This window comes from Calypte anna, chromosome 2 (assembly GCF_003957555.1).
Source record: "Calypte anna isolate BGI_N300 chromosome 2, bCalAnn1_v1.p, whole genome shotgun sequence".
Taxonomy (NCBI): domain Eukaryota; kingdom Metazoa; phylum Chordata; class Aves; order Apodiformes; family Trochilidae; genus Calypte; species Calypte anna.
In genome coordinates, this window is record NC_044245.1 from 59,789,042 (window position 1) to 59,816,239 (window position 27,198).

The following is a 27,198-nucleotide window of genomic DNA, read 5'->3' on the forward strand; positions in this document are numbered from 1 at the left end:
TGACATATGCAGTGGAGTAAGAGCACCAGTAACTGGAAACCATTTAGAAAACTTACCTTCCTGCACCACACATTGTGTGAATAGATTTTACTTTGTTGAATATCCTTCCTGTACCACAATACCACATTGTCAGCAAATGACAGTTTGGAGCAATATTTGACTTTCTGGCTTCAGCTGGTAAAATCAGTAGCTTTGAAGAGAAAGTCAGCTTCAGAATAGAGATAGTAATTCAGTAAAAAAGACATGAAGCCTTATTTTCTATATGTAAGTAAGCTGATATATACAGCTAATGTAAGACTAGTAATTCCTGCTTGGAAATTAAACAAAAAGTGCCATCGAAGCAAAAGTCAAGAGGGCAGTACCTGTTCAGCAGTTTGTATTCGAAAGCTGGAGAGTTGTGACCTGGCAGACAATGAAAAACAGATGCATCAAAGGGGAGTTTTTATTAATCTTCAAGGAATGTTTGGAATGGCTTGTGTTTATTGTGAGGATTTTGGTGGCTGTTTTCTATTTATTTAATTATTAAGGAAGAACTTCTAAGGTATTTTTACATTTTGAATTTACATTTTATTTTGAATTTACATTTGTTCTCTTACAGTCTCCGCTCTGCTTTTACAATTCACTTCAGTATATTGAAGGTTTTCCAATTGTTCCTTGTCATCATGGTTTATGATGATGATGTCCACAAGATAGAAAACTATGTGGCTAAGCCTCCATTTAATGTAAACTTTTATATCTTTTAAATACAGTTAATGTTTTGAATTGAGAGAAGTGTGATGTAAATGAAAGAGTACCTGCACTGGTGTTAACTGATATAACATCTTCATTTCTTTTAGATTGACATGCTCATGAGTCAGCACTGCAAAGACTGATAAACAAACCTTTGATTCAGAGCAGGATATAGATTCCCATTGAGAATTTGGTCACTGTCTGTTTATAGCTTTCACAACATTCCAAGACATCATTGGCATAGAGCATTCTGCAAAATCCTGTGGTACAACAGAGACTTCCACTTGTAAAATAAATGCTTCCCTATTTGGACACACAGAGAGGAGTGATCTCTCTCCCAAGGAGGACTACTTCAAAATCAAAATGTCATATTTCTGAAGCTGGGTGTAGCTTTATTGTAATTACTTGTTTGGCAGACTTTCTGTGGTAGAGTTATTTTAGGATTTTTTACTGTAGTTTAGGAGTTTTATCAAGAAAGGAATAGAAGTCTGTGGTTTGCAAACCATCTATTTTTTTTTCTCTTCAGTCTCTGCTTTGCTTACATAGAATTGTTTTGGTCTTGGAGTCCAAGGGCCTGCACTTAAAACTTGTGAGGTATATGACACTTCCTGCAGATGTTATGATTAGTAGGAGCATCTTAATTCAGATTGTAAATTAACTTGTTTAATACTGCAAGTTTGTGTTGTGATGGAAAGTGCACAGGGTATATAAAATATATATTTGAGGTATATAAAATAAGTAAGTTAGCAGATGCAAGAGAAATTAGCTACCACAGAAACTAATGAGAGAAACAATCCAGAACTGGTACTGGACTAGAAGGCGTGGATTACAGTAAAGCAACAATTTACCTCTCAATTTATGTATTTCTTCAGGACACACATGAGCAATAATATTTTGGGTCTAGCTATAAGTGTTAGCAGGACATGAGGTTTCAGCTTCTACATGAAATGTCTTAGACTTTTCAGGAGTTAATACTGCTCTGTATCTTCTCACGGAAGTTATTTCAATGTTTGTTCTGGAAAAGAACAGTAAGCTTTTTTTTGAAATTACATTGGTGCTTGAGTGAAAAGAGAATTTACTTCTGTAATAGGTAAGTACATTTCCAGGACTTGTGATATGGTACCCCACAGCCTCCATGTGGGTACCTCCAAGCGACATGGATGTTGGGATCAAGAGGACCCTGATGACGTTCGCTGATGACACCAAGATGAGTGGAGAGGTTGATACCACAGAAGGCAGAGCACTCCAGGATGACTTAGAATGGAGAAATAGGCTAGCAGAAACTTAATGAAGTTCAGTGAAGAGAAGTACAAGGTCTTGTGTCTGGGAACACATAACCCAGGAGTGCAGTTCAGACTGGGATCCACTTGGCTAAAGAGCAGCCTTGTGGAAAGGGCGTCTTGGTTAAAAGCAGCAAAGAAAACTAACAGGATGCTGGGTTGCATCAACAAGGGCATCACCAGCAGAGAGAAAGAAGTCATCATTCCACTCTACTCGGTGCTTGTCAGACAGCACCTGGAGTATTGTGTTCAGTTTTGGTCCCCTGCTGAAAGATGCAGACAGGCTGGAAACAGTCCAGAGAAGAGCCACAAGGATCATCAGGGGACTGGAGCATGTGCCATACAAGGAGAGGCTGGAAAAACTGGGTCTGTTCAGCCTTGAGAAGGCTTAGGGAAGACCTTATTACAATGTTCTGGTACTAAAAGGGCAGCTATGAAGAAGATGGAGACTCCCTATTTAAAAGGTGTCACGTGGACAAGGGGCAGTGGGCACAAGTTACTTCTGGCAAGATCCTGTTTGAAAACAAGGAACATTTTTCACCATGAGGACAATCAGACATTGGAACAGTCTCCCAGAGGAAGTGGTGGATTGTCCCACTTTGGCAAGTTTAAAGTCTTCACTTGACAGGGTGCTGGGACATACCATATAAACAATAATATTAGAAGGGTTGGACCAGATGATCCTTGAGGTCTGTTCCAACCTGACATTCTATGTTTCTATGATTTCTTTATGGTAATGTTGCAACAGAGCTTTTTTCAAGAATGTAGGATATGTATGAAGTCACATAGCCACTCAAAGCCAAATTAGCTCCTTTGTATCCATATAAAGATTAAAGGACTATGCTCTAAATAAGGATCTGATTGACAGGACAATCAGATTTATTCTTAAACTTGAATGGAAGCAGCATTGATTTATTTCTTTTATTTGCTGGGTTTTTTTGTTTCTTGTCATTTGACTGCAGCATCAACTCTCTGAAAAATGTTAGCCTGTTTGTTTTTGTTGAGCTGTTTTTGCTATCTTTCAATTTCAGTTTAACTTGAAAGTGTTTCATTCTATGCCATGGGAAGAATTCAGTGTTTGATGCTTCGCTACTCATTCACAGAAACATAGAATCATAGAAAGTTAGGGGTTGGAAGGGACCTTGAAACATCATCTAGTCCAACACCCCTGCCAAAGGAGGGTCACCTACAGCAGGCCATACAGGAACGCATCCAGGTGGGCTTTGAATGTCTCCAGAGAAGGAGATTCCACAACAGCCCTGGGCAGCCTGTGCCAGTGCCCATGAACAGGGCACATCGCAGTGAAAAAATGCTTCCTAATATTTACATGCAACTAACTATGCTCCAGTTTATAACCATTGCCCCTTGTCCTATTATTAGTCACCCCAGAGAAGAGCTTGGCTTGGTCCTCCTGGCACTCACCCCTTACATATTTATAAACGCTGAGGAGGTCACCCCTCATTCTCCTCATCTCCAAGCTGCAGAGCCCCAGCTCCCTCAGCCTTTCCTCATAAGGGAGATGTTCCACTCCCTTCATCATCTTGGTGTCTCTGCTCTGGACTCTCTCAAGCAGTTCCCTGTCCTTCTGGAACTGAGGGGCCCAGAACTGGACACAATATTCCAGATGTGGAAGGGGAAGAGGCAGGGCAGAGCAGAAGGGGAGGAGAACCTCTCTGGACCTACTAACCACCCCCCTTCTAATGAACCCCAGGATGCCATTGGCCTTCTTGGCCACAAGGACACATTGCTGGCTCATGGTCATCCTTCCATCCACCAGCACCCCCAGGTCCCTGTGCCCTATCCTGCTCTCCCACAGCTCAGTCCCCAACCTGTACTGGTACCTGGGGTTGTTCTTTCCCAGATGCAAGACTCTACACTTGCCCTTGTTGTAATTCATTAAATTTCTCCCTACCCAACTCTCCAGTCTGTTTGGGTCCCTCTGAGTGGCAGCACAGCCTTCTGGAGTGTCAGCCACTCCACCCAGTTTTGTGTCATCAGCAAACTTGCCGATAGTGCACTCTGTTCCCTCACCCAGGTCATCAATACATATATTGAATAGTACTGGTCCCAGTACTGACCCTTGAAGGGACTCCACTAGAAACAGACTTCCCACTGGACTCCACTCACAACTAGATTCAAACTAGATTCCATTCACTGTGGTAAGGACATATTGAAGTTATTGCAAAAGGTGAATTGAGCAAACCTGTGTTTTTGATGTAGGCTGGATATTCTCTTTAAAAACCCATATTAGAGAACTGATTTTCAACATAATTTCTGAGTGTGTTGCAGTTTAGCATATGTGGCTTTCAGAAATACTGTGTTCACCAATTAGTACTCTTTGTTGATTAAAAGCCCTCATTTAGATGTGTATGATATCTAGTCTGCATTGAGATACTAAGCTTTTCTGTTCTAACAAAAATAGCACTGTCTTACATAACTGCTTGATTTCTGCCATGGAGATTCCATTTTTTCTCTATGCCACATCCTGTTCTTGGTTAACTGGTCTTATTAAAAGAAGTAACTTGTGTTCCTTGAACGTCCACACAGCCAAAACATGTACTGTATGTAGAAAGAAGGCAACGAGGAAGGTTACAGGCTATCAAAAGCCTGAGGAGACTGGGTGTTAACATGAAAGTTAATTGAGTTATGTCTCATTTCCTATGTCTGACTGTCATGTCACACCAAGTCAGGCTAATAGCTTAGCTATTTTTGAGGACCTCGGTTAATTATCTGAATGTGTTCCAGGGGTGGTTCACTGTTAATAATTGAAGCAAGGAAATTGCTGCTTTAAGTGTTTCCGCGGCACCTCCTGCCGGTGCCGTGCCGCTGGGAGCTGCAGCCGCCCGGTGCCGGCAGCCTGAGAGCCGGGACCCCTGGCATTGCCATGCTGCGGCACCAGCGGCACCACTCCCACTCGGTCCAGTAACCAGCAAGCGGCACCACCCCAACTCGGTCTGAACCAGCGCCTGTCCCTCCTGGATCCACCCCCAGAAAGCAGTTTAAGAAGCCAGAGCATCCGGTGAGAGGTGGGGGCTGTAGCAGTGGGGCTTGCCCCAGTGGGCTTACCTCAGTTTCCCTTTGTGATTCACGCACTCCTTGTCTCTGTCTCACATTCTTTGTCTCTCAGCTTCACTGCCCTTATCTTGGAGTTGGGGAGTTTCCACAGAAAAAAAAGCACATAATAAACTGAACTGGTGACAATACTGAAAATTCCAATAGAAGGCCAAGTTCCTATCTGTGGTGCCAGCTCTTCTCTCCTGTGTTGAAAAACACGGTGCTCAGCTTGGCTTCAGCTAGGCCAAACAAAAACCAAACAAGATCAGACAGATAAACAAAAGAATTTGTATAATGAGGGAGAAGGCTTTCTTGATTTTTCCTTTTTTTTTTTTTTTTTTCCCTCTTTTGTTTTTCAGTAGAGGATCTTGAAGGTATTGGCTCAGTAGTTAAATGTCAGCAGCCAGTCCTTTATTCTGTAAAATCCTAGTCCTGTCTTTGTTCAGAGAATCTTCTGTATGCTTTCCATAGAAGGTGTGTTTGACCTGCCTTCCAGCTGGGGCACTTGCTGGAGTGGTTAATCCTCAAGAGGCTGAGAACAAAGAGATATGTGGCTGTACCCAGAGAAGGGTAAGAAATATCAAATCCCTATGCACAACTTCTAAAAGTTAAGGCTGTAGGATCCTTTTAGAGAATGCAGTAATTGTCTTATCGCATTGCTTATAGGTATTATTTTAATCATTGTTCCAGATCTAGTATAAGAGCTCTTGATAATTAGATTTCTGGCACTCAGACCATCAGCCTTGTGTAACATTTATCTGGATATTTTGTTATTTGCATATTTTTTTGCTAGGGTACCTTCTTGTTTTGTTATCCTGACACACTTTTTTTGATACCATAATACTCAGATATCCTAACATTCAAGAAATTGCTTTTTTTTTCCTAGTTTAATTTTTAAGACTCTTTTCTATTTACAATAAATCTTGTTTTGTGTATATACATCATGTCTGCCATTTTGCCCTGTATGGGACAATGACTCGAAGGACAGAGGGAAAAACAAGGCTCAAGGCAACATCAATGGATAGTGATTCAGACCCTGAGATAGTTATTCAGTCCATGTCTCTGAAAAAGTTATGAAATGTAAGAAATCATTATGCTTGCAATGAGGGTGAGTCACTGATTTCATGGTTACTGTTGAGACAATGGAGCCAATACAAAAATCTAGAGGCAGAGAGGCTCGGCAGCTGGGATCAATAGCCAGATTAAGGCACTGAGTTAGTTTTCTCACTGGGAGAAAAATCAGCACTCACAGTCTCTGGAAACATCTTTTAACATCTGTAAAAAGCCAGTATCTGCTTAGGGAAGGTACTAGATATCCTATTAAATGGAACACTGTGGAAAGTGGTATCAATTATCTGAGAGAGATGGTATTCTGGGAGGTCATCTATGGTGATGGGGAAACACTTGCTAATCCTGATGAGCTGCCACACAGGAGGCCTCTGTTTAAAAAGCTCACATAGAGTGCCCCTCTTATGTGCTCCCACATTTTTGGGGGAGATAGTGAAGCACCACCATCAGTCAATGAATTTGCTACCCAACTAAGGCAGTATGAAGACAGTGTTTCTAACTCACTACAGGCTGTGAAAAACTGGCTGAGGAGTACAGAGCCTCTTACAGGAGGCAGCATAAGTTGTCCAGAGGGAGAATAACAGCTATTCTCCTGCATGGATCCATGTGTCAGCCACTGGAAGCAAACACCCTCTTAAAACACCAGCTCAGGATAGGCAGAGTGCAACATGAGTTTCTCTGTGGTTTAATCAGTGTGACCATGCTGAGGTCTTGAGTAAGTTGCAATACACAGCAAACACACCTCTGCTCTGCATGGAAGAGTACAGGAGCTACATGGTAATGCCACTAGAGAGAACATTTCCAGAAGGATGGCTGCTCTGGTCTCTCAAGAAATACCTGCTGGCCCAAGCGGGTGCATCGCCAACCCAAATGTGAGTAGAAGTCTATGAGAGTCTGTCAACAAACCCCTATGTTGACTGTGGGTACTGTATTCATAGAATCATAGAATCAGCTGGGTTGGAAGGGACCTCAGAGATCATCAAGTCCAACCCTTGATCCACTACCGCTGCAGTTACCAGACCATGGCACTGAGTGCCACATCCAGTCTCTTTTTAAATATCTCCAGGGACGGAGAATCCACTACTTCCCTGGGCAGCCCATTCCAATGCCTGATCACCCTCTCAGTAAAGAGGCACCCTGCCTCCAGCCAGATTGAGGAGAGAGATAATTCAGTTTACTGGAGAGCATGGATTTGATGGCCTGGCACAACTGAACCACAGAGGCATAGAGTCCTGGGGGACACTGGTGCACAGTTCATCTTGATACCATCAAACCACAGAATGGGGGATACCATTGCCATCTCTGGAGTCGCAGGAGGGTCTCAAGAACTGACTGTTCTGGAGGCTGAAGTGAGCCTAACTGGGAATGACTGGGAGACACACCCTGTAGTTACTGGCTCTATTCATCCTTGATATTTACTTTCTTCAGAGAAGGTACTATAAGAACCCAAAAGCTGTGGAAACTCGAGGGCATTTACCAGCTGTCTACCTTGCCTGGTCTTTCGGATGAGCCTTCTGTGACGGGCTTGGTGAGGGTGGAGGAACAGCAGGTACCAACTGCTTCTATTACAATACATCATCAGTAGTACTGTACTCCTGCTCCCTATATATAAAATTTTTCATCACCTAGAGAGCCAAGGTGTGATCAGCAAAGCTCACTCACCCTTCAGCAGTCTTATATGGCCTGTGTGTAAGCCTGGTAGAGAATGGAGATTAATGGACTATCATGGTTTGAATGAAATTACACCATTGATGAGTGCTGCCATTCCAGACATGGATGAATCATGCTGAGGAAGCCCCACATATAATGAACTCTCAGATGATGGGAAGCAAGTTGATCACTTACGGATCCTGCCATCTTGTGGTAAACCAGTGGAGGTGTAAAACTGCTGTTTGGACTCCTACACGGCAAGTTGCAAAACCGACTGAGGGAGAAGGTGAATTGAGCCAGTTTCCAGAGGTAAAGGCCATGCAGTTGGTCCTGCCCTTGCTGAAGGGGAGAAGTGGCCAGTACTTTGCCTCTACACTGATTCATGGATAACATCAAATGCCATGTGGGGGTGGCTAAAAAGATGAAAATGGGACAAATGGCAGCACAGGGGGAAGCCCATTTTGAGCTGTCACCCTGTGGCAAGATACCACTACCTAGCCAGAGATACTAATGGTGAAGTTATGGCATATAGATGTCTACATACCTAAAACCCATGCCACTGAAGAACACCCAGCAGAACAATAAAGTGGACCAGGCAGCTAAAGTCTTTCAAACAGGTTTGGACTGGGAGTACAGAGGTGAAGCTCAGTGGGCTTATGACACTTCTGGTCATCAAGAATGAGATGTAACTTACAGATGGCCCATGACTGATGGGTGAATTTAACTTTGGATATCACACAGGTTATCTGTAATTGTGATATTGTACAATGAAACAAGCCAGAGAGTGAAAGCCTTAGTGATAGAGAGTATGTTGGTATAAATACAAGTATGTCTTGGCAGATTGATTGCATCACACTCCCTCAAACTTGCCAGGATAAATGCTTTGTGCTTACAATGGTGGAAGCTAGCACTGGGTGGCCGGAAATGTATCCTCTATTTCGTGCCATGTCTCATACTATGCTGGGCCTTGAAAGGCAAGTCTTGTGGTGATGCCACACACCAGAGAGGATGGGGAGTATCAGTCAAGCCGTTCCTGCCTGATCAGACCTTTTAAATACAGTAGAAGGGGATAAAGTCCCTGTTGTATGTTAAAGGAGCCTGTTGGGAAAAAGCTGTTTGGTTCTATTCTGCTTTGGGCAGAGACAAACCTATATGTGGGATTGTTGCTGCTCAAGGTCCTGGGCATACTTGGTGGGTTATGCAGGGAAGATGTTGAAGTCCACTGTGTACCACAGGGGATTTTAACTCTGGCTGAGAGCATTTAATTTCAGGTTGTATAGTTTTACTTACTGTATAACAGTGATAAGTTGTGTTAAATGTTTGTTCTCTAGGATAATACAGTGGCCCAGGAACTTCAGGATGAACTTGCAGCACAAGGGCATGAATCCCAACAAACACTCTACCATCTCTCCTGCCCTGATGGGTAAACATCTGCAGCCTGGCTTCAAAAATCTGTTGTATAAAGACAATTCTTAACCTGGTGAATGAGTATGCAAAAAATCGTATGGAATAAGAGTTGGAATGTTACGGTTTTGAGGGGGCCAGGCTAATTTTATGGTACCAAGAACCCATAAGGAGAGTCTCTAGGACCCTGAGGAGTCTGCAGGGGCAGAACAGAGAAGAGTCAGTATTCCCTCTCATTTTCTGCTATACTCTATAAAAGCCAGGAAGACCAGAAGTCTCCCCTGTTCCTGCTCACTTCTTCCTTGCTCCTTTGCTGCAGTCAGAGATCTTGGAGAGAGGTTCCTGCTTTGTCATCAGCTTGCAGGAATATGAATTACTTTGCAGGATCTGAATCCAGCAGGTTCTGGGAAGAACCTTGGGCCCTTCCCTGGGTCAGCTCTATCAAAGGGACCTTTGGACATTTATATTAGCTATCACTGAGGTCAGGTTTTGCATATATTTGTAAATTGGTTCCTCATCCCATATCTCTATTTTTCCAGTAAACGGTCTCTCTTCCTTGTTCTCCTTTTTTCTTGCCCTAGGAAGGTGGAGGGGAGTATCAGAGAGTAATTCTGTTCTGGGTTTTGGTTCACCCTGACTAAATCGAGACACTGACATTTTGTACTGCATTCTGCCTCTCTTGTTGCTTTGCTGTCCATGCATGATGAGAAAACTGATGATGGCATTGCCTTTTGGCTGTGGGGTGTGTGAAGCCACTCAGTCCAATTCCTTATTTCTGACATGGCCAGAATGCTAGAAGTTATGATAATAGAGGAATTGTGCAGGTTATTTGGATTTCTTTGTTGGTCCTCATCTTCTCTCAAGGGAATCAGCTTCTGTCTGGTAAATAGCCATGCACTCAAAGGTGCTTGTGTTCCAGAAGTGACTCCTTCCTTAGCTGAAGATCTGTGTTGTATCTTCTTTCTAGGGTCATTTTTCTTAGGATATCTTCTTTCCTAACAAATTTCCACTTTACTCCCTCTTGTATCAACATCCAGATGTCTAATTTCAGTATCCCAATGAGTTTCAGCTGTAGTGAATCTTTAGTTTTTCAGACTGCTCTTGGAAAAAAAGTAAAAATTCTGGACAAGTTAATCAAGATCAGTCCATTGTTTCTCGTAATTAAAAAGGGGGAAAAAATGGTTTTAACATTTTAGAAGATATACTTTCCATTTTCTTATTTTTTTTCTTAAGATAAAATAGAATCAGCTAAAGTTTGAAGTCTGGTGTCTCAGTTTATTGGTCAGAGTGAGCCAAAACCCAGAGAACAGAATTGCTATTGCCACCATCCATCATCCCTAGGAAAGATAAAACATTAATAAGGAAGAGAGATATAAAGATTGGAAGTTAAAACTAGAACAGGTTTACTGGAACATGGAAGGGATAGTAACATACGGGATGAGGAACAAATATGTACAAAATCCCATCTTGATGATCATACTTTTAAGTGTCCAAGCTCCCTTACAGCAGAGCTGACTTGGGAAAGGGGTCAGAAGGTTTAGAGTTAGGGAAGAAAAGTCTGACTTGTGGTCTGTTCTCAATGTTACCATGATACCTTTGTATTAATAATTTGAATAAATTATCAATTCTGATAATTCAGGACTGTTTCATATTATTTGGGTAGCATTTATCTACATGGATGTGGTAGCTGTAGTGACAAATCAGAAATTCCCTCATTAAACTTTCTGTGCCAAACAATATACTCAGGCATTCTGTTGCCAGTGCAAACCTTCATTTTGTCTTCTGTATGAATGAGACTGCCTTGGGAAGTAAGAACCAAAGATTCTGTATGTGTTTAAAAAACTAAGTAATCAACATGAGTGTTGGTCTCTTTTCCCAGGCAGCTCTCAGCAAGACAAGAGGGCATGGTCTTAAGTTGTGCTGGGGGAGGTTTAGGTTGGATATTAGAAAGAATTTCTTTACGGAGAGGGTGATCAGACATTGGAATGGGCTGCCCAGGGAAGTAGTGGATTCTCCATCCCTGGAGATATTTAAAAAGAGACTGGATGTGGCACTCAGTGCCATGGGCTGGGAACTGCAGCGGTAGTGGATCAAGGGTTGGACTTGATGACTTCTGAGGTCCCTTCCAACCCAGCCAATTCTATGATACTATGATTCTATGACCTTCAGCAGCCCTGATTGGAGACTTGTTGCAGGTAACCCCTATGTACAGAAATTGTATTTGAAAAGTCTGTGGTAGACTTGGCTGAAGCAGGGCCTTAATGTGCTGGTATGCTGAAGCTCTGCAGTGATTGCCATTGCCCTCTTTTTCTAAATAAGTGGCAAACTAAAATGAAATCGTGACCTCTCGAGCCAGTTAGAAGTTCTTGGACATGTTTCATGACAAGAGGAATGTTAATTCTATTAATGAGAATCCTGGATGATTTTTCTTTCATTTCTCTTTCTTATTATTGAAATACTGGATTATATTCTTCAGTTCCACTGTCATTATGTTTTTCTAGTAGCTAATTCCATGAGATACTCCAGCATATGCTTCTCTTAAAGCAGACAAGCAGTTGCAAAAAACAAAATTTGATCAAAAAACAGATAAAGTTCATTTCTGGCTTAAACTGGAAGTGTGAGGGATGGTAAGGGATTACTACATGTTGGGCAGTGTTGAAGATAAAGGATACTACTAGGATAAGCAGTGAAGGATTGCTTTATGTTGAATTTTTTTGTGAATAACGAATTTCTCCTTGTTTTAAAAGCCTGGAACAACTTTCAATTTTGTATTTAATTGAAGAAGAAAACAATTCCTAGCTGTTGGTGTCTTCACGCTTTAATCACTGGAGGCATGCTCCAGCAGGGGGGGATTTGACTGAAAGAATCTGAGAGATGATCTTAGCATGTTTCCCAACAACATGGACTCTCAAATATTTCTTTGACTTTGAGGGTTTTGCAATATTGTAAGCAACTGGAAGCATCTGCTGTATAAAGATACTAGTTAAGGTCACAGCAGCATAAGTGTCAGAACATATTTTTGACTTTTTTTTTCCTATTTGATCTGTTAAATATTAGCTTAAAATGTATGGCTAAATTTTGGTGTGTAAATTCTTTTTCTAGCTATCATGGAATCTGTAGTACAAGAAAAGCTGTGGTTTGTGTGTGATATAATTAATAGCAAAAATAATTTTTTTTTCAATGGTGAGTAATCTTATTGATACTATGGTTCCATACCTGAATTTTAAAATAAGGAATACTGAAAATAGTTGTGTATTACGGAAAAGAAAGGAAAAGTGTGTGCTCCTCTATATTATCTCCTGCCTAAACTGAATATTATAGAATGCTAGAAAACAGATTTTCATTAATTCCCTTTTATCTGAGCACATCTCTGTGGTGAATGCTCAGTTTCCATCTAGGAGTTTTACCAATTGAACCCTTTGGCCCTACAGGTGTAGAAGATCTGCAGGAGTGACTGCATGGATAGATGTTTGTAAAGGCTGAATTTCCCACTCTGCCAGTCAGGTTTTGCACCATACACTGCTGTAGCAAAATCTTTCCCACTGCAATTAAACCTAAGTAACTTAATTACTGATGTTGAAATATGGGCTTCGTATCAGTGAAAATAACAGCAAGTCTTTAGTTCTGAATTTTGTGGGGGAGTTTATGAGTTTATTAGACTGCTGTCTTTCCCATGAGGCTGTGAATGTTTTATGAAGGTGAGGGTCTAAGAGGGGAAGCAGGTATTGAATTAAAATTACTCACTTTAAAATTTGTCAGTCTCTAATGGAGAAGGGTTTTAAAGTTTTCAAATGCTTTTCAATAGTTTGCTTTACTTAGCAGTATTCTTAACTTACTTGTGAATACATGAATGGTGAATGACCTTTGAATAATATGTCATAGCCAGTTACTCGGGAGAAATAAAAAATACTAAATAATTTAATAATTCCTGTTCTGTTGCAGTTTTCTGTTGTTCACTATGGTAAACTCAAACCATTCTGCTATTCTTGGAATGCTTGTTGTGCTCTCTTGTAATTTCTTTCCTTTTCTGTCTTTCAACAGGGGAAAGTCTTCCAGAACTATCACTTTTGATCAGTTTAAGGAAGCTCTTCAAGAACTCTCCAAGAAGCGATTTAAAGACAAGAGTGATGAAGAAGCAGTCCAAGAAATATATAAACTAATTGAAGGAAAAGCACCCATTATATCTGGAGTAACGGTATGTTACTGATTTAATGGACAGATTGTTCTAGCTGTTCTTTGTTCTGCTGCAGTTTTGTTATATTCACCTACAGCCCTTCACTATCCACAAATCCAAGCAGAGTTCCTCTGTGGGCCTGGAGGCAACAACTGTGCTGAGCTGAGTGGGAGCAAAGATTATACCACAGATGAGTGTTGGACTACTGCTTATCCTTGTCTGGCACTGTCATTTCTTCTGCTAGGAATTGTAGTACCACCTAGTAGCATGTTCAGGAAAATTCAGAGAGAGCTCTTGTGTGTGGTTGGAACATAGTGAAGTTCATGAAGTGTTGTATATCCAAATAAGAAAGAGTAAAAGGGAATTAAAATTAGAACCTTATTACACAGGTATAAGATGCTGTGTGGAATACCAAAAAGACTAAATCAAAACTATCTTAAAATACATTAAAAATAAAAATACACTACATCATGTGAATCCCAAACCACTGGAAATCTGGGAGTGATTGTCATGTGGTATGATCTTTGGTTTTGTTTATTACAAGTCTGTCAGAATGATAATTTTGTTTTATCTTTTTATTTTCTAAATAATGACATTAAGGTTAATATATGAAAAGGAAGTTTTAAAGACTGGCGCATAGAGGTTTTCTTGTCCTTTTGAAAGCTTAGGTTAGGCAAGCTTTTACCCCTGTAGCTTAGGAGATAGTGCAGTGTTTACCATCAACTTGAATAGTCCTGTCAATTTAGTTCATCTGCTTAAAATATATGATTCTCCTGAATGTAGAACTGTGACCGAAAGTCTAATTGTAAATTTTTCCAGAAACTGCTTGTGTACAAATGAACAGTGGAAATGTCAAGTGTAGAGATTTCTTTTGAGTTGTACAATTTATCAGTTTTTTGCAAGATTTTGTTTTATTGCTCATTTAGTCTCGTTTGAAACAACTGGTAGTTTTGATACTGGCTCAAAATAACGAAACTTTTTGTTCTTCACTCATTTTAGGGAGTTTGAAGAACTTGTTCATTTATCCAGGAATTCCCCCTTTGTATTGTGCATATCCTCCTAGGCCTCAGTCCTGATTCCATTTTTGGTGTTTCAGCAGTCAGATATTGAAATTATCACTGGCTGCTAATAAGGGAGTAGCCTCTTTCTGCATGGTTACAGGGTGATGAGAGCTTTGCAGATGCAGAGTATTATCATGGATGTGCTGCAGTGGTATAGAAAGGTGCCAGCAACACCTAGCTGCTTGTGGAGAGGAATGGAGGGGGGAGTAGGAGCCAGCATTGCAGATCTTATTGTGTAAGTCTTATTGTAGTAGTCTGATTGTGTGTGCAGTCCTGAGTAGAGATGGAGAAGAAATAATGGGAAAGTGGAGAGATTACAATATTCTCTCCTGCTTTCTGGCAAAGTAAGGAGCAGAAGGTAAAGCTTCAACAGAGCGAGAGTGTAGGAAGAAAGAAATGCAAATTTTGTTTTTGTTTTGTCATGCTAGCTTAATTCCCAGGTGGTAAAAATTACTCAAACCCCTGGATATTAAAGGCTTTCAAATAACTAAATACAAAGCTATTCTACCCCCAGCGACCTGGGAAGGCAGATATAAAATCTGCATACAAGCATTCTAATGCATTGTTTTCTTTGAGAGGTCTGTGTTCTGGAAATCTTAACTTGGACTGTTTTCTGAATGGTTGCACAGGGTTATATGAAGCTTTCCTTTATACTGTTAGAGGGAAATTCAGTTATGCCATGTAGTGTGTGCCCAGCTTTGCTCTAGGTTATATAGATTTGGTTCAGTATTCAGCCAGAAAACTTCAGTGTGACTGCTGACACAAATCAAAATGTACTGGGGAGAAAGTTGAAAGCATGATTAAGTGAGGCTTCTCAATAAGTATACTACAGCAGCATTTGGAAATTTTTGTGTTTTAACTTATGCTGTGCTCTCTGTTTGGGGGGAGGCATGGGCAGAGCCATATGTGTGTTCTGAATGGCAGCCTCACAAAACCATTGCTTAAACAGCATGGTTGGAAAATTTACTTACACACCAGACAATGAGTATTTTAGTCTATGTTGTGATAGAAGATTTTCCTTTTCTTTTTCTGTTTATTTTTTCTTCCCCTTTAGAATGTTGTAGAATTACAAAAATCCCTGCTTGTGGTTGATGTGGTTGGAAAGATTGAAACTGAGTGAAATTTTGGGCAGCTTTCTAATCTGCAACGGAAGGTGTGTGGTTGGCTTGCTCACACAGGAAGAAAAACAACAGGCAAGTGGTAGGGGTTAATTAATTAATGAGCTTTACTAGCTCATTTGGTAGTGATCTGGCAATACAGTGCAGGTCATATATCTTTTCGCAGTCAGACACGTAAACAAAGTCTAGGGCCTTGTGGCTGCTCTCCCTCCTACACAAAGGCTACAAAACCAAGACTGAGGTTCTTTCTTTTCCTATACAAAGAGCCATGTGTTGTAACTATGTCAAATGTATTTCTACATGTCCTGTGGAACAGATACTTACTTTGGTCATTGCTGGCTCTTAAAGTCAAACAAGTTGAACATCATTGTATTCCAACTGTATCTATTCAACATCATCTGTATTCAATAGGGAATACAGAAATGTATAGAATGTTATAGAAATGTAGAATTATTTCAGTTGGAAGGGACCTGATATGATCTCCTTCAACCTTTTGCTCACAGGAGGGCTAACTTCAAAGCTAGATCAGTTTGCTTAAGGCACAAGCTGGTCAAATTTGCTGTGAGTGTGGTGTGGGTGACAGGACAGTAGAGTGGCAACAGCACTTTAGAAGATAGGTGGTGGGTGCTCAGGGTGATGGCAATGTGGGCTGTATTGTATTCTTAAAAAAAAAAGGACCTATTAGGGAAAGATTAAGGAAGCCAGAGTGCAGCCCACAGTGTGCAGCAAGTGCAAAACAGCATTTGTTGCAGCAGGAGTGCAAAGAGGCTCAGAAATTCCTCTCAAGACTACGCAGGTCTGCTTGAGGTATGTACAATGATAGTCTCAACATGCTGCAGGACACATTTTCAGCACATTGACATTCATTAAGATGTAGTAGAATCATAGAATCATTGAGGTTAGAACAACTACCATTACATCTGTGGGTAGAGAAGGAGGAGCCTTCTATCCAGGCCCTGTGCTGCAGAGTGCTCCTGCCTCTCCCTGAAGATCAGGGCAGTGATAGCCTCTCTTCTGGGAGGTGTGTGTTGGTCAAGACCCTTAGGTTCTGAATTAGGGGGGAAGATGAAGAAGAGACTGTCACAGTATTTGAGGAAAACCTAATCTACATGAGGTGAGTGGCAGAGACCAAGTGGGCAGAGACTGTCAAAATGGTGAAGGCTGAAAGCTTGTGACTTTGGTAACAAGAAAAAGTTGCAGATATGTTCCACCTACAGATCTCCAGTTTCAAAATATGTATAATATTTTGGGCGCTGGTGAGGATCAGCAAGACCCAGCAGAGTCAAAGTGAGCCTAAACTTACTGTCCACAAAAAAGGGAAAAAGTGTCACCCAGCGCTACTTGACACCATGGGGATAGGCAGGTTCTTTTAAGGATCTTTGGTAGAATGAGAACTGGTCAGGGGGTTGTAGTTACACTTAGAGGTTTATTATTATTAAAAAATTTTAGTAATTAGTGTTGCTTATCAGTATACAGACTTTCTAGCAATTAGGATAGCTACCTCATAAAACTGCAGTTACCTGTGCTTTTCAGTCACCTGGACTCTGCAGGTCAGATCTTAGTCATAATCTGGACTATGACTTCATAAAGTACATTAATCACTCAATTCTTAGAGGAAGAATATTGATGGAGGTGTAGTGGTTCTCTAGCCCACAGTGATGTTTACTCCCCCTTTCCTCTTCCATCACATGAGAGTCCCACGTATCACATGAGAAAGTGCAGAAGTCTTAGCAGTCTGTCTGCTGTTGGATCAGCTTAAAAGCCTTCTGGATTAGCTGATGTATTTGTACCTCTCAGTTTGGGGGCTCAGTCTATAGAGTTTCTATAAGTGAATCCTGAGGAGGCTGCCAGACAATCTGTGTGCAAGAATTTTGACTGCAAGGGACAGCAAGCTGCAGGTCACAACAGCGACATAATTACTGTCTCTTCTGTCCCTTGTCCTTCCTACATGTTGCCCTCGTTTTGACCTAGTGGTGCTGCTCCCAGCATACATCAGGCCTTAGCATGTTGTAAAAAATTTGAGCAAGACTTGAATGAAGAGTCACAGGAGGCATCCCTGACCACTGAGGGATCACGGCTTTTGCCACCCAGAGTATCTCGTGCTGTTTTGCTTCCCTGTTCCATAATGGATGTCACCATACCCTGGCAACAGAGCTCTATCAGGTGTCAGGAGTAGTGGTTACCAGTCAAGACAGTTACTTGGAGATTCCTCTAGTGAAGGACTAAGGAACAAATCTTCTGACCCCACCTAATGCCTCAGGAGTTTTGCTGCTTGGGAGGTGCCAGAACAGGGAATTGTTGCAGATGCACTGCCAGGATTTGTCCAGCCTTCTAAACTGACCACCTTCTTCTTCCTTGTGGAAACCAACAGTACTGCTCCAGATATAACATAGAGCATCTCAAAAGAGACTACAGAAGTCTGTAGAAGGACAGTGAGATCTTGCCTTCCTAATCCTTACAGAGAGGAGGAAACTTTTGGTAGAAGTGGACTGTGCCTGGCCGCATGGCATCTTTTACAGAAAGAGCTTTGTCTTCTGAGGCCAGTGGAATGAGGGCTATGGAAAAGGGATGAAATAAATGTAACCAAGAGGATCAAGAGTGCCTTTGAAAACTACTGATCTACTTGCTAATGCACTGAGGAGACTATTAACTGGGTATAGAATGTTACCAAAACTGATTAACAAGCAACTATTTTCTGGAGCATTAAATATCAGTGTAGACTTTGTCTCTTGTTTTCCATGGACTGAAGCAGAATTTGATAACGGTGTGAAGGGGGAGGCAGCTTTGACTGTGGCACCCAGGTTACTGTAGTGGTTAAGAGCCTGGGAGGAGTGAGGAAGATGAGCAACAGAATTACAGCCTTGGACTTCAGAAGGGCAAATCTTGGCCTGTCCAGGGGCCCAGGAGAGCTGGTTGATGTTCAATGCAGCTTCCTCAGAGCAGAAGAACAGACCATTCCCATGTGCAAGAAGTTGAGCAATCCTGGTAACAAGCCAACATGGAGCTTTGGAAAGAGCTCAAACAGAAGAAGAGAGTATGGAGGAAGGAGAAGCAGGGAGAGGCTATAGGGGAGGAATACATCCTATGCATGAAGGAACAGACTGAGGAAAGTCAGAATTCAACTGGAGGTGAGGCTACTGAGGGAGGGGGACAGACAGCATGAGAGGTTTCTGTCAGTACAGTGGTAGCAAAAATAAATCCTCAGTGTGGCAGGGGACCCAGTGACAGGGAAAAGGCAGAGGGTACTCAGTGCCTTTTCTTGCTTTCTCTTTCAGCTGATAGGGCTTGTCCTTGGGGTTGCCAGGTCCCTGAGCCTGCTAGCAGTCTGTGGGCATGGAGCAGTACCCACAGTAAAGGAAGCCAGAGTTAAGGATCCCTTGAGCCAATTAGATGTACACAAGCCTATGGGACCAGTTAGGATGCATCCAAGTGTGCTGAAGGAGCTGGGCAATGTTACTGCAAAGGTGTTCCCCAACCACTTCAAAAGGCTATGGCAGCTGGGGGAGGTTCCCAATGGCTGGAAGAAGGCAAGCATCACACACATCCTCGGGAAGGGTGAGAAGGGGAATCCAGGGAACTATAGGAGAGTGAGGCTCACCTCAGTTGCTGTGGAGATTGTGAAGCAAATCCCCTGGGAAGGCCTTTCTCAGCAGCACAAAAGGGACAAGAAGGTGATTTGCAGCAGCCAGTGTGGATTTGGCAAGGGCAAGTCACGCCTGGTCATTGCTTTCTATGATGCAATTCAATGCAATGCAATGATATTAAATTTAAAAGTTATTCACTTTTAGGCAGTTCACTAAAAATAAGTCATTAGCTCAGAGAGGAATCTTTATTCATAAACTGATCACTGTAGGACACTGAAGGTGATGGAAGAGCTAATCCTAGAAATCATTCCAGGCACATAAAGGACAAGTAAGTCATCAATAGTAGTCAGTGTGTCTTCACCAAAGATATCATGCTTTACCAACTTGGTAAACTTTTACAATTAAATGACTGGCCTGGTAGATGAGGAGTGGATAGTGTCTGTTAGTAAGGCCCTCAATAAGGTCTCTCCCATAAGAGCCTTATAGCTCCTCAGGATGTTTCTGTGGGAGCTGGATAAGCAGGCAGGTGGCATATAAGCTGGATGAATAACTGGGTGTCAAGGATGGTGACGAGTGGTGCAAAGTCTAGTTGGAGGTCAGTAACTAGCAGTGTACTCAGACCCAGTCCTATTTAAAATCTTCATTAGTGATCTGAATGCTGGGGCAGAGTGTACTCAGCAAGTTTTCTGACACATAGTTGGGAGGATTGTCTGCTAGGTCTTCTGGATGCTGCCATTCAGAGAGACCTCAATGGACTGGAGAAAAGGGGCTGACAGGAACCTTGGGAAGCTGAGCAAGGAGGATTGCAAAGTACTACACCTGTCAAGGAATGATCCCATGCACCAGGAGATGCTGTGGGCCACACAGCTGTAAAGCAGCTTGGCACAAAAGGACCTTTGGGTCCCGGTGGACACCAAGCTGAATTTGAGCCAGCAATGTTCCCTTGCCCTTACTCTTATCCTGGGCTGTATTAGGTGAAGTATTGCCAAGTTGATTAATGGTGAGAGCTCCTTCATCTCTGCTCATCACTGCTGAGGTGCCACCTGGAGTGCTGCATGATACAGAGCTACTGGGAAAAGTCTAGTGAAGAACCATGAAGACAATGAAGGGGCTGGAGCATTTATTTCTCTTCTGAGGAAAGGCTGAGAGAGCTAGGACAGTTTATCCTAGAGAAGAGATGTCTCAAAAGCAGTCTCATCCATGTATGTAGGTACCTGAGGGAGGGTGCAAAGAGGATGGACTCCAGGCTCTTTTCAGTTTGCCGAGTGATAGGACAAAAGGTAGTGGGCACAAGCCGACATATGGGAGGCTCTGTCTGACCATCAGGAAAGACTTTTTCACTGTGAGGATTACCAAGCACTGTCATAGATGGCCCAGGGAGGTGATTATGTTCAATCCTATTAAAAAGTCATGTGGAAAAGATCCTGGGCAATTGGCTTCAGGTGTAGGGGTGAGTTTGGAGCAGATGACTTCCAGAGGTTCTTTTCCAACCTCAACCATTCTATGAGTCTGTAATACATGGTACCACTATCTGATTCTGGTGGGGGAGTCCAAGACAGACACAAAGTCCTTGTGTATTCTCATCTGCATTTACAAAGCCTTTTTTAGAGGAAAGCAACTTAGCAGGGTGCTTATATTTCACTTAGCACTTCTGTGTAATTTTCACGTAACCTTAAAGAGGAAGTGTACAACCTGTGTGATATACTAATGCCCTGAGGAAGAGAAAAAATAAATTCTCAATTGGGTTAAAGGCCATGAGATTCTACTTTGCTGCTTTTGATGTCTCAGCTTTTACATTTTTATTGCATTTTAATTTTTTTCTGGCTCAGCTGCTAGCACAATTACTGATCACAGGATTTATTTTTCTAACTAGCTCTACTGTGAATACAGGTTTCATGGTTATAAGATGCTAGCAGGCCAGTGTGGACAAGAAAACTATGTATTAAGATGCAATACATCTTCCTAAGCATTGCCTCAATTTCTGGTTTTCAGTACAGAAAAATAACCATTTTGCAAGCAGTACTCTGAGACCACAAGACAGAAGTCCCTGAAGGTCACTCAACAATGTTGTTTTGATAAATGAATGCTCCAGTGATCCTTTTCTTTTAGAGACAGAACTCACACCTCCACAAGGGCCTTATGTTGAACTATCTGCTGTATTGTGTGTGTCATGTGCTGGGTATGGTTGGAAGGAGAAAAGCAGATTACCGTGTAGTAGTTGTGATGTGGACCCATTCCTTCAAAACAGCTTTTATTTATATGGTCTGGAGGACATGTAGCTTCCATGGTGTACAAGTTACAGCATTCATTTCCAGTTTAACTGAATCCACATGACCTTGTTCCTCTTGGTACAGGTTCAAGCATCTTTTTTTTCCAAGTCTCTGCTGTTTTAATGTTCAGCATTAAGAGATACTTGATGTACATCATCCTGTGGAAGAGCTGCATGTTACTTTGAAAGGCTGTTTCTTAGGTCTCACTAAAACCATTTATTTGGGCTGAGGATGGGTATAGGAGGACTGAGGTATTGATGAAAGCTGAGTTTCTTCACTGCAATGAAGCCCATGTCACTTTTTTTTCTAGAATGAACTCTAACAGGGTGGTGCATGTTAGATACCCAAATGTTATAATTCTTTATCATCTTACCTTAATTTCCATCACTATGCAAATGTATTTTGTATTTTCCCTTTTTTTTTTTTGTGTTCTTTCTCTTTTGATTTTTAACATGTAAGCTTAAAGATCAAAACAACTGCTCCCAATCCAAGCACATAGATTAACATGCTCCTATATTGGTCTGTGAAACACCTTTTTTTTCCTGTTTGTGTAGTCAAATTTTCTGTGTCTCAGTGGCAGCAAAACTTCTGATTTTTAAGTAGCCTGAAAAGACTCAGTGGAAGCAATGAAGAGGAGAGTCTTTGCTCAGTGCTATTTCATAGACTGCTAATTCACTAACACTGAAAATAACTTTAAGGCTGTCTGGTTGATTACTTGTCTCATGAATCCTAGAATGACTTTGTCTCTTGAAGCAATGAATTTTAGCTGTATTGGTTTACTTTTTCTATATTGGTGGAGCCAGGCTTTTATGCTTGGATGTTGACCTAGTGGATTTTGACCATGGCTGTTCCCTGTGACTTCTTCATGTCTGTGGTGCTTAGAACTTGACTATTAGTCAGAAGTACCTCATATAGAAAGTCTTTTCCAAAAGGTTTTAACATAACTTGCACTGTTTTGTTCTTGGCTATATGATTGGTGTCATTGTGTGTAATGGCAAGAAACAAACATTTTTTTAAAACCTTTTGCTGAAATTGAGTTGATATTTACATAGCAAAGGTTTAAATGTTGGTAGCATATAAAAATATCTGTATTAGAATAATATATATCTGATGTGGCTTTTTTGTTTCTTTTCTTTCTTCCAATAGAAAGCCATTTCATCTCCAACTGTATCACGCCTTACAGATACATCAAAATTCACGGGTTCTCACAAAGAGAGATTTGATCCCAGTGGGAAAGGAAAAGGCAAAGCTGGCCGAGAAGATCTGGTGGATACTTCAGGATATGTATCTGGTTATAAGCATGCAGGCACATATGATCATAAAGTACAAGGAAGCAAGTAAGGCTGAGGGTTTACAACACAGAAGGAGCAAGAGAGGGGAAAGAAAATATATTTGTAAGAATTATGTAGATGAATCTCACATGTTTTGGTTTTGATGAATGCTAAGACTATGTTGTCAAGAAGTTGTTTTCAGGAACTGGAAATGATTTCAACATCTGCTGAACTACTAGCAGCACAATGCCACTTCATTACATTCCTCGTGTATATTGGCAACAATAAATGTATTGATACAAAAAAAATATATAATTTTTTGAGCTTTAGAAAAAAAACACAACAACACAAAGTCAAGAGCAGTTATATCATACTTCATCAACTCAAGTAAAAGATCTCAAACATTCCTAAATGTCCAGTTGCCTCTTTTGAAAAGAGGGTCTTTCATAGTAGTCTCTCTGAAGAATATCCCATTATTTATGCAGCTTGTTTTGACTACTGTTTGGGTTTGGTTTTTTTTAAATGTCTTATATGGGATCTGACACTTTCCTTAAAACATTCAACAGTATACTATTGGGGAGTAAGTGGTAGTAATATACAAGGTGCTAGCCTGTAAATGTCATACACCACTCATGAAAAAATGAAAAAAAAAATAGTAATTTATGTCAAACAGAAAGAGGTGGAAAATGCCAGCCGTTACTTTCTGCCTTTGCACTTTTGTTACTGCGTGTACTGTAGCATCATTCTGACTGTCTGGATTTGGATGGAGCTATTGTACTAACCTGAGAGGTGAGAAACAAGAACTCACTAAGAAAGTGTGTTCAGGCTTTTTGTAGTCTGTTTTCAAGTTTGCACTGCCTCATGTTTGAAAAAAAGGGGGCATTAGTTAATAGTACTTTAAAATATTGATTATGACTAAATACTGCCAATCAGATTGCTTTAAGTGAATGTTACTACACACATACATTGGCACATTTAAGCTATAACATATGTAAGTAAAGTTTGTGGCCCCTTATAATAGTGACATTTACATGTAATTTGTAATTTGCCTACAAAAATATACTTTGGGCTGGGCTACATTTTATATAAGATTTGTTTCAAGCTAAGGGATTTGATTCTCTGTTCACTGTTGTTGCCCAGCTTAGAGTAATAGTATTGATGGGGGTGGTTTTCCACTGCTATAGAAGAAGAACCAGTTCCACAGACTTAAGGTACAGGCAACTTAGTGTGACCTCCCCAGGCCCCAGAATTCCAAAACTGCGCAAAAGGAATGAAAACTCTTTTTTTTTTTTTTATATTGGTTAAAAGAGGAGATAAAAGGCTGGTCCAATTTTATGCAAGAGCTGAACAAGTACCCTAATGTATCACTGTGCTTCTCTAAAATTACAAAAGATTTTCAGTATTCAAAAACAGCTGCTAGCAATTATCCTTCTTTCAAAATGATCTCATGCACTAATTCTCATGTTTCACTCAGAGTAAAAGTTAATTTATTGCTCTTCCATGCTAGCATCCCAGTTTTTTATGTCTGAGTACATAAAACTTAGTACAGTGTGTGTGCTGTTATGTGGCATGCAGGTCAAGAGGTTGTATTCAGCCAATGTACTCAAATAGTTTGTTGTCAGCCCTTAACCTGTTAATGTTTTGTTTCTCTGATATTAAATCATAGAATGGTAGCCTTTCTTGTAACTTTGCCTCCAGTGACCCTTTGAGCCCACACATCAGCCTGAAACCAAAACAGAAATAGCAAACAAAGGCAAGGACTTCCCTGTAGACTTGGAGATTTGTTTATTTGTTTATAATTTTTTAGAGGTTTGATTTGAAGAGGAAGGCAAGTTTGCCAAAACTTAGCATTTGTTCTTGTAAAGATATAAACGTCTTTTCCCATGGTTGGCTTTTTGTTACTCGGGAAGATTTTTGCTTCCCTTAGAATCTAGGATGCTCAGGATGAGAAGAACCCAGCTTTGTGATGCCTTTCAAAGAGTTACCCATTTTTCCTTGAAAATTTTTTCCACAGATTGAAGGATTATCCACTCCTGTGTTACACTGGTGACCTATCACACCCTGAGGCAGAAAATAGCATACTGTGATACAGCAACGACTAAATTATTGCAGCATGGTAGCAAGCTGTCTAAATGTAGAGAACCTTCTTCTACATTACTGGTGCCTGTGCACCTGAAGAAGGCTCCAGGATAGTCCTGTTTATTATGAATAAAATTATAAACCTCCAACCTTTGATAAATCCTTCAGCTAAGTTACAGGCAATATCATTATCCCTGTGTTGTAGAATGTGCTCTTCCTGTGCATCACACTCCAGAGTGTAAGTAAATGTCGTATCTGAAATGAGGATGTGGGTACCTAATAATGTTTACACTTATTTTGGTTTTTTAGGCAAGTCAGCTCATTCAGTCTAACCTTCCATTTGATTTGCAGCACCATGCAGCACTCTTCTATGTGGCACATATAAAACCTGTTGTTCCTTATTATCTTTGCTTTCATCACCACTGAACATGCTACCAAAAGAAATGTGATTTGAAAATTCAGGTAGCGTTTAGTAACAACTGCTGTAAAGAACAAACTAAAATTCAATTTAAATTAAGCCCTTAAATATTATATTTTCCATGTATTTTACTGAACTTTCCTAAACTAAAATTTGCCCTTACAACTTTTTGGCATTAGAAGAAACTTTGTTCATGAATTAGTATTTCAGTCATCCATATTTTTCATCCATTGTCTCCGTATTTTTTATGGTAGCTGAAATTAGCTGGAACAACAAGCAAATGACTGGCATGGGTTTGGCTTGCCATAGGTATCCTAGCCATCTATAACCACTAGCAGATAAAATCTTTGTCAATCTCTCCAAACCCAGAACTTTGAATTTGTAATTGATAGGGTTTTTTTCCTTGAGGTTTGTCATAGATAAAAATTCTAATTCTTTGTTCCTCCATGTATGATATTCAAAACATGACCCCACCTTTCAGTGGTGCATGTATATTGGGGACATGTTCCTGTCATCCATAAATGAGAATTCTGTTTGCACTGGCCAAGAATCAAAGATTTTAGCTTCATGACAGAGGAAATGTAATGTGCTGCTCTAGTACATGTTCTCTGAACTGTCAGCCTTGTGTGTGTGCCAAAATAACTGCACCTTTTTGTACATTTTTTGTAGTATGAATATTAGGTTCTTGACTCATCTATTAGATGGTAATAAGTGATGTAATACACAAGACTTGTACAGGTTTGTGCATGCATACACATACTTGTCAGATCCAGCTAGGTATTAAACCATATAAGTGTTGATCCAAACCTTAAATATTATTAGTGCCAAATTCTAGTCCTGCAGTCAGTGCTGTTCAGCTTAACCAGTTGGTGACACTGCCATTTTACCTCCATAGCATGAAGTTAAAGATCTAAGGAATCTTTCATGTTTTTACACTCTGTTTCTATTTCTTGGGGAAATCACTCTTCAGGTGACTCTAGCATAGACTTGGTGTGAAAAGAACAGTTTCTCCATAGCAAGGCAGGAGAAGAGAGAAGAGTCAGGGTGAAAGCAAGAGAGTTCTCAAGAGGACATTTAAAATTATGTCCTGCAAGGGCCCTTTATCTTCCTTTGCCCCAGCTTCATGAAGCAAGTTGACACTGACTATGTATTCATTCAGCTGATGATCATCAGTTAGTAAATACAATGTCATGGTATATTTAGATGGGAACAGGAAACAGGACTGTTGTACAGGGCCTGTGGATTATAAAATTGAAAACCTGAAGCATATTGACAGATCTCAAACTTGTGTGAAATTCTCGCAGTCTGGAGTGCCTCAAATTGATACATGTGTTTTTCCTGTGTTTGGAGTGTTTGCCCATAAAACAGCATTTTGACATTCACTTCCTCATTTTGTGCACAGGAGTGCACGTTTGGCTTACCTAATATAAGCTGGAGATGATGCACTGGGATGGTGGTCTTCATAATGCTAAAACTAGTGAGGGTCCTTTAGTTGCATTCATGCTTTCTCATTCAAATCCAAAACCAGTGCTTTGAAATATGTCCCAGCTAAGACTGGTGCTTCAGGAAGCTAAAGAATAATGCATATGGAATTTCCATGTCTGAATTGTCCAACTAATTTGTTTTTGCAAGGAGGAATAACTGTAACAGATTTGGGTTTTTTTTCATGTTTTCCAACATATTACCTTGGCTGTAGTGCTTCAAAATTCACATGGAGAAGGTGGATTTCAAAACAAGTTTAAGATTAATTTCTTCGTTGCCAGAAAATGTTTTGAGTTGACTCATTTCATTCAAACTAGTTGATCATCCATTCTAGGTAGACTTTGACAAGAGCAAGCTTGATAAAAAAGAATAAAACCAGCTTATTTGCTGGGTACTCTTGACAGACATTTGCAATACTGTTAGTCTGACAGGATTTAAAAAAAAATAAATTCTCCCTCATAATCATAGATCCATGCCTGTACTCATGTGCTACTTTGGGGCATATATATACCTAAGTGGCAATAAGAGGCTTTTTTTACCTCACATTTGGAAATTG

General features: G+C 40.7%; 1 protein-coding gene across 1 annotated transcript in view; it reads left to right on the plus strand.

Annotated features, from left to right (window-relative positions):
- The window catches only part of TPPP (tubulin polymerization promoting protein), a 50,174-nt gene extending 26,658 nt beyond the window's left edge, over nucleotides 1–23,516 (plus strand). Inside the window, exons 3-4 of the mRNA XM_030446269.1 lie at nucleotides 13,227–13,380; nucleotides 22,539–23,516. Of these exons, the coding sequence (XP_030302129.1) occupies nucleotides 13,227–13,380; nucleotides 22,539–22,733 (349 nt within the window). The 3' untranslated portion in view covers nucleotides 22,734–23,516. The remainder of the gene's footprint in view (nucleotides 1–13,226; nucleotides 13,381–22,538) is intronic.
- Nucleotides 23,517–27,198: the final 3,682 nt, after the last annotated feature.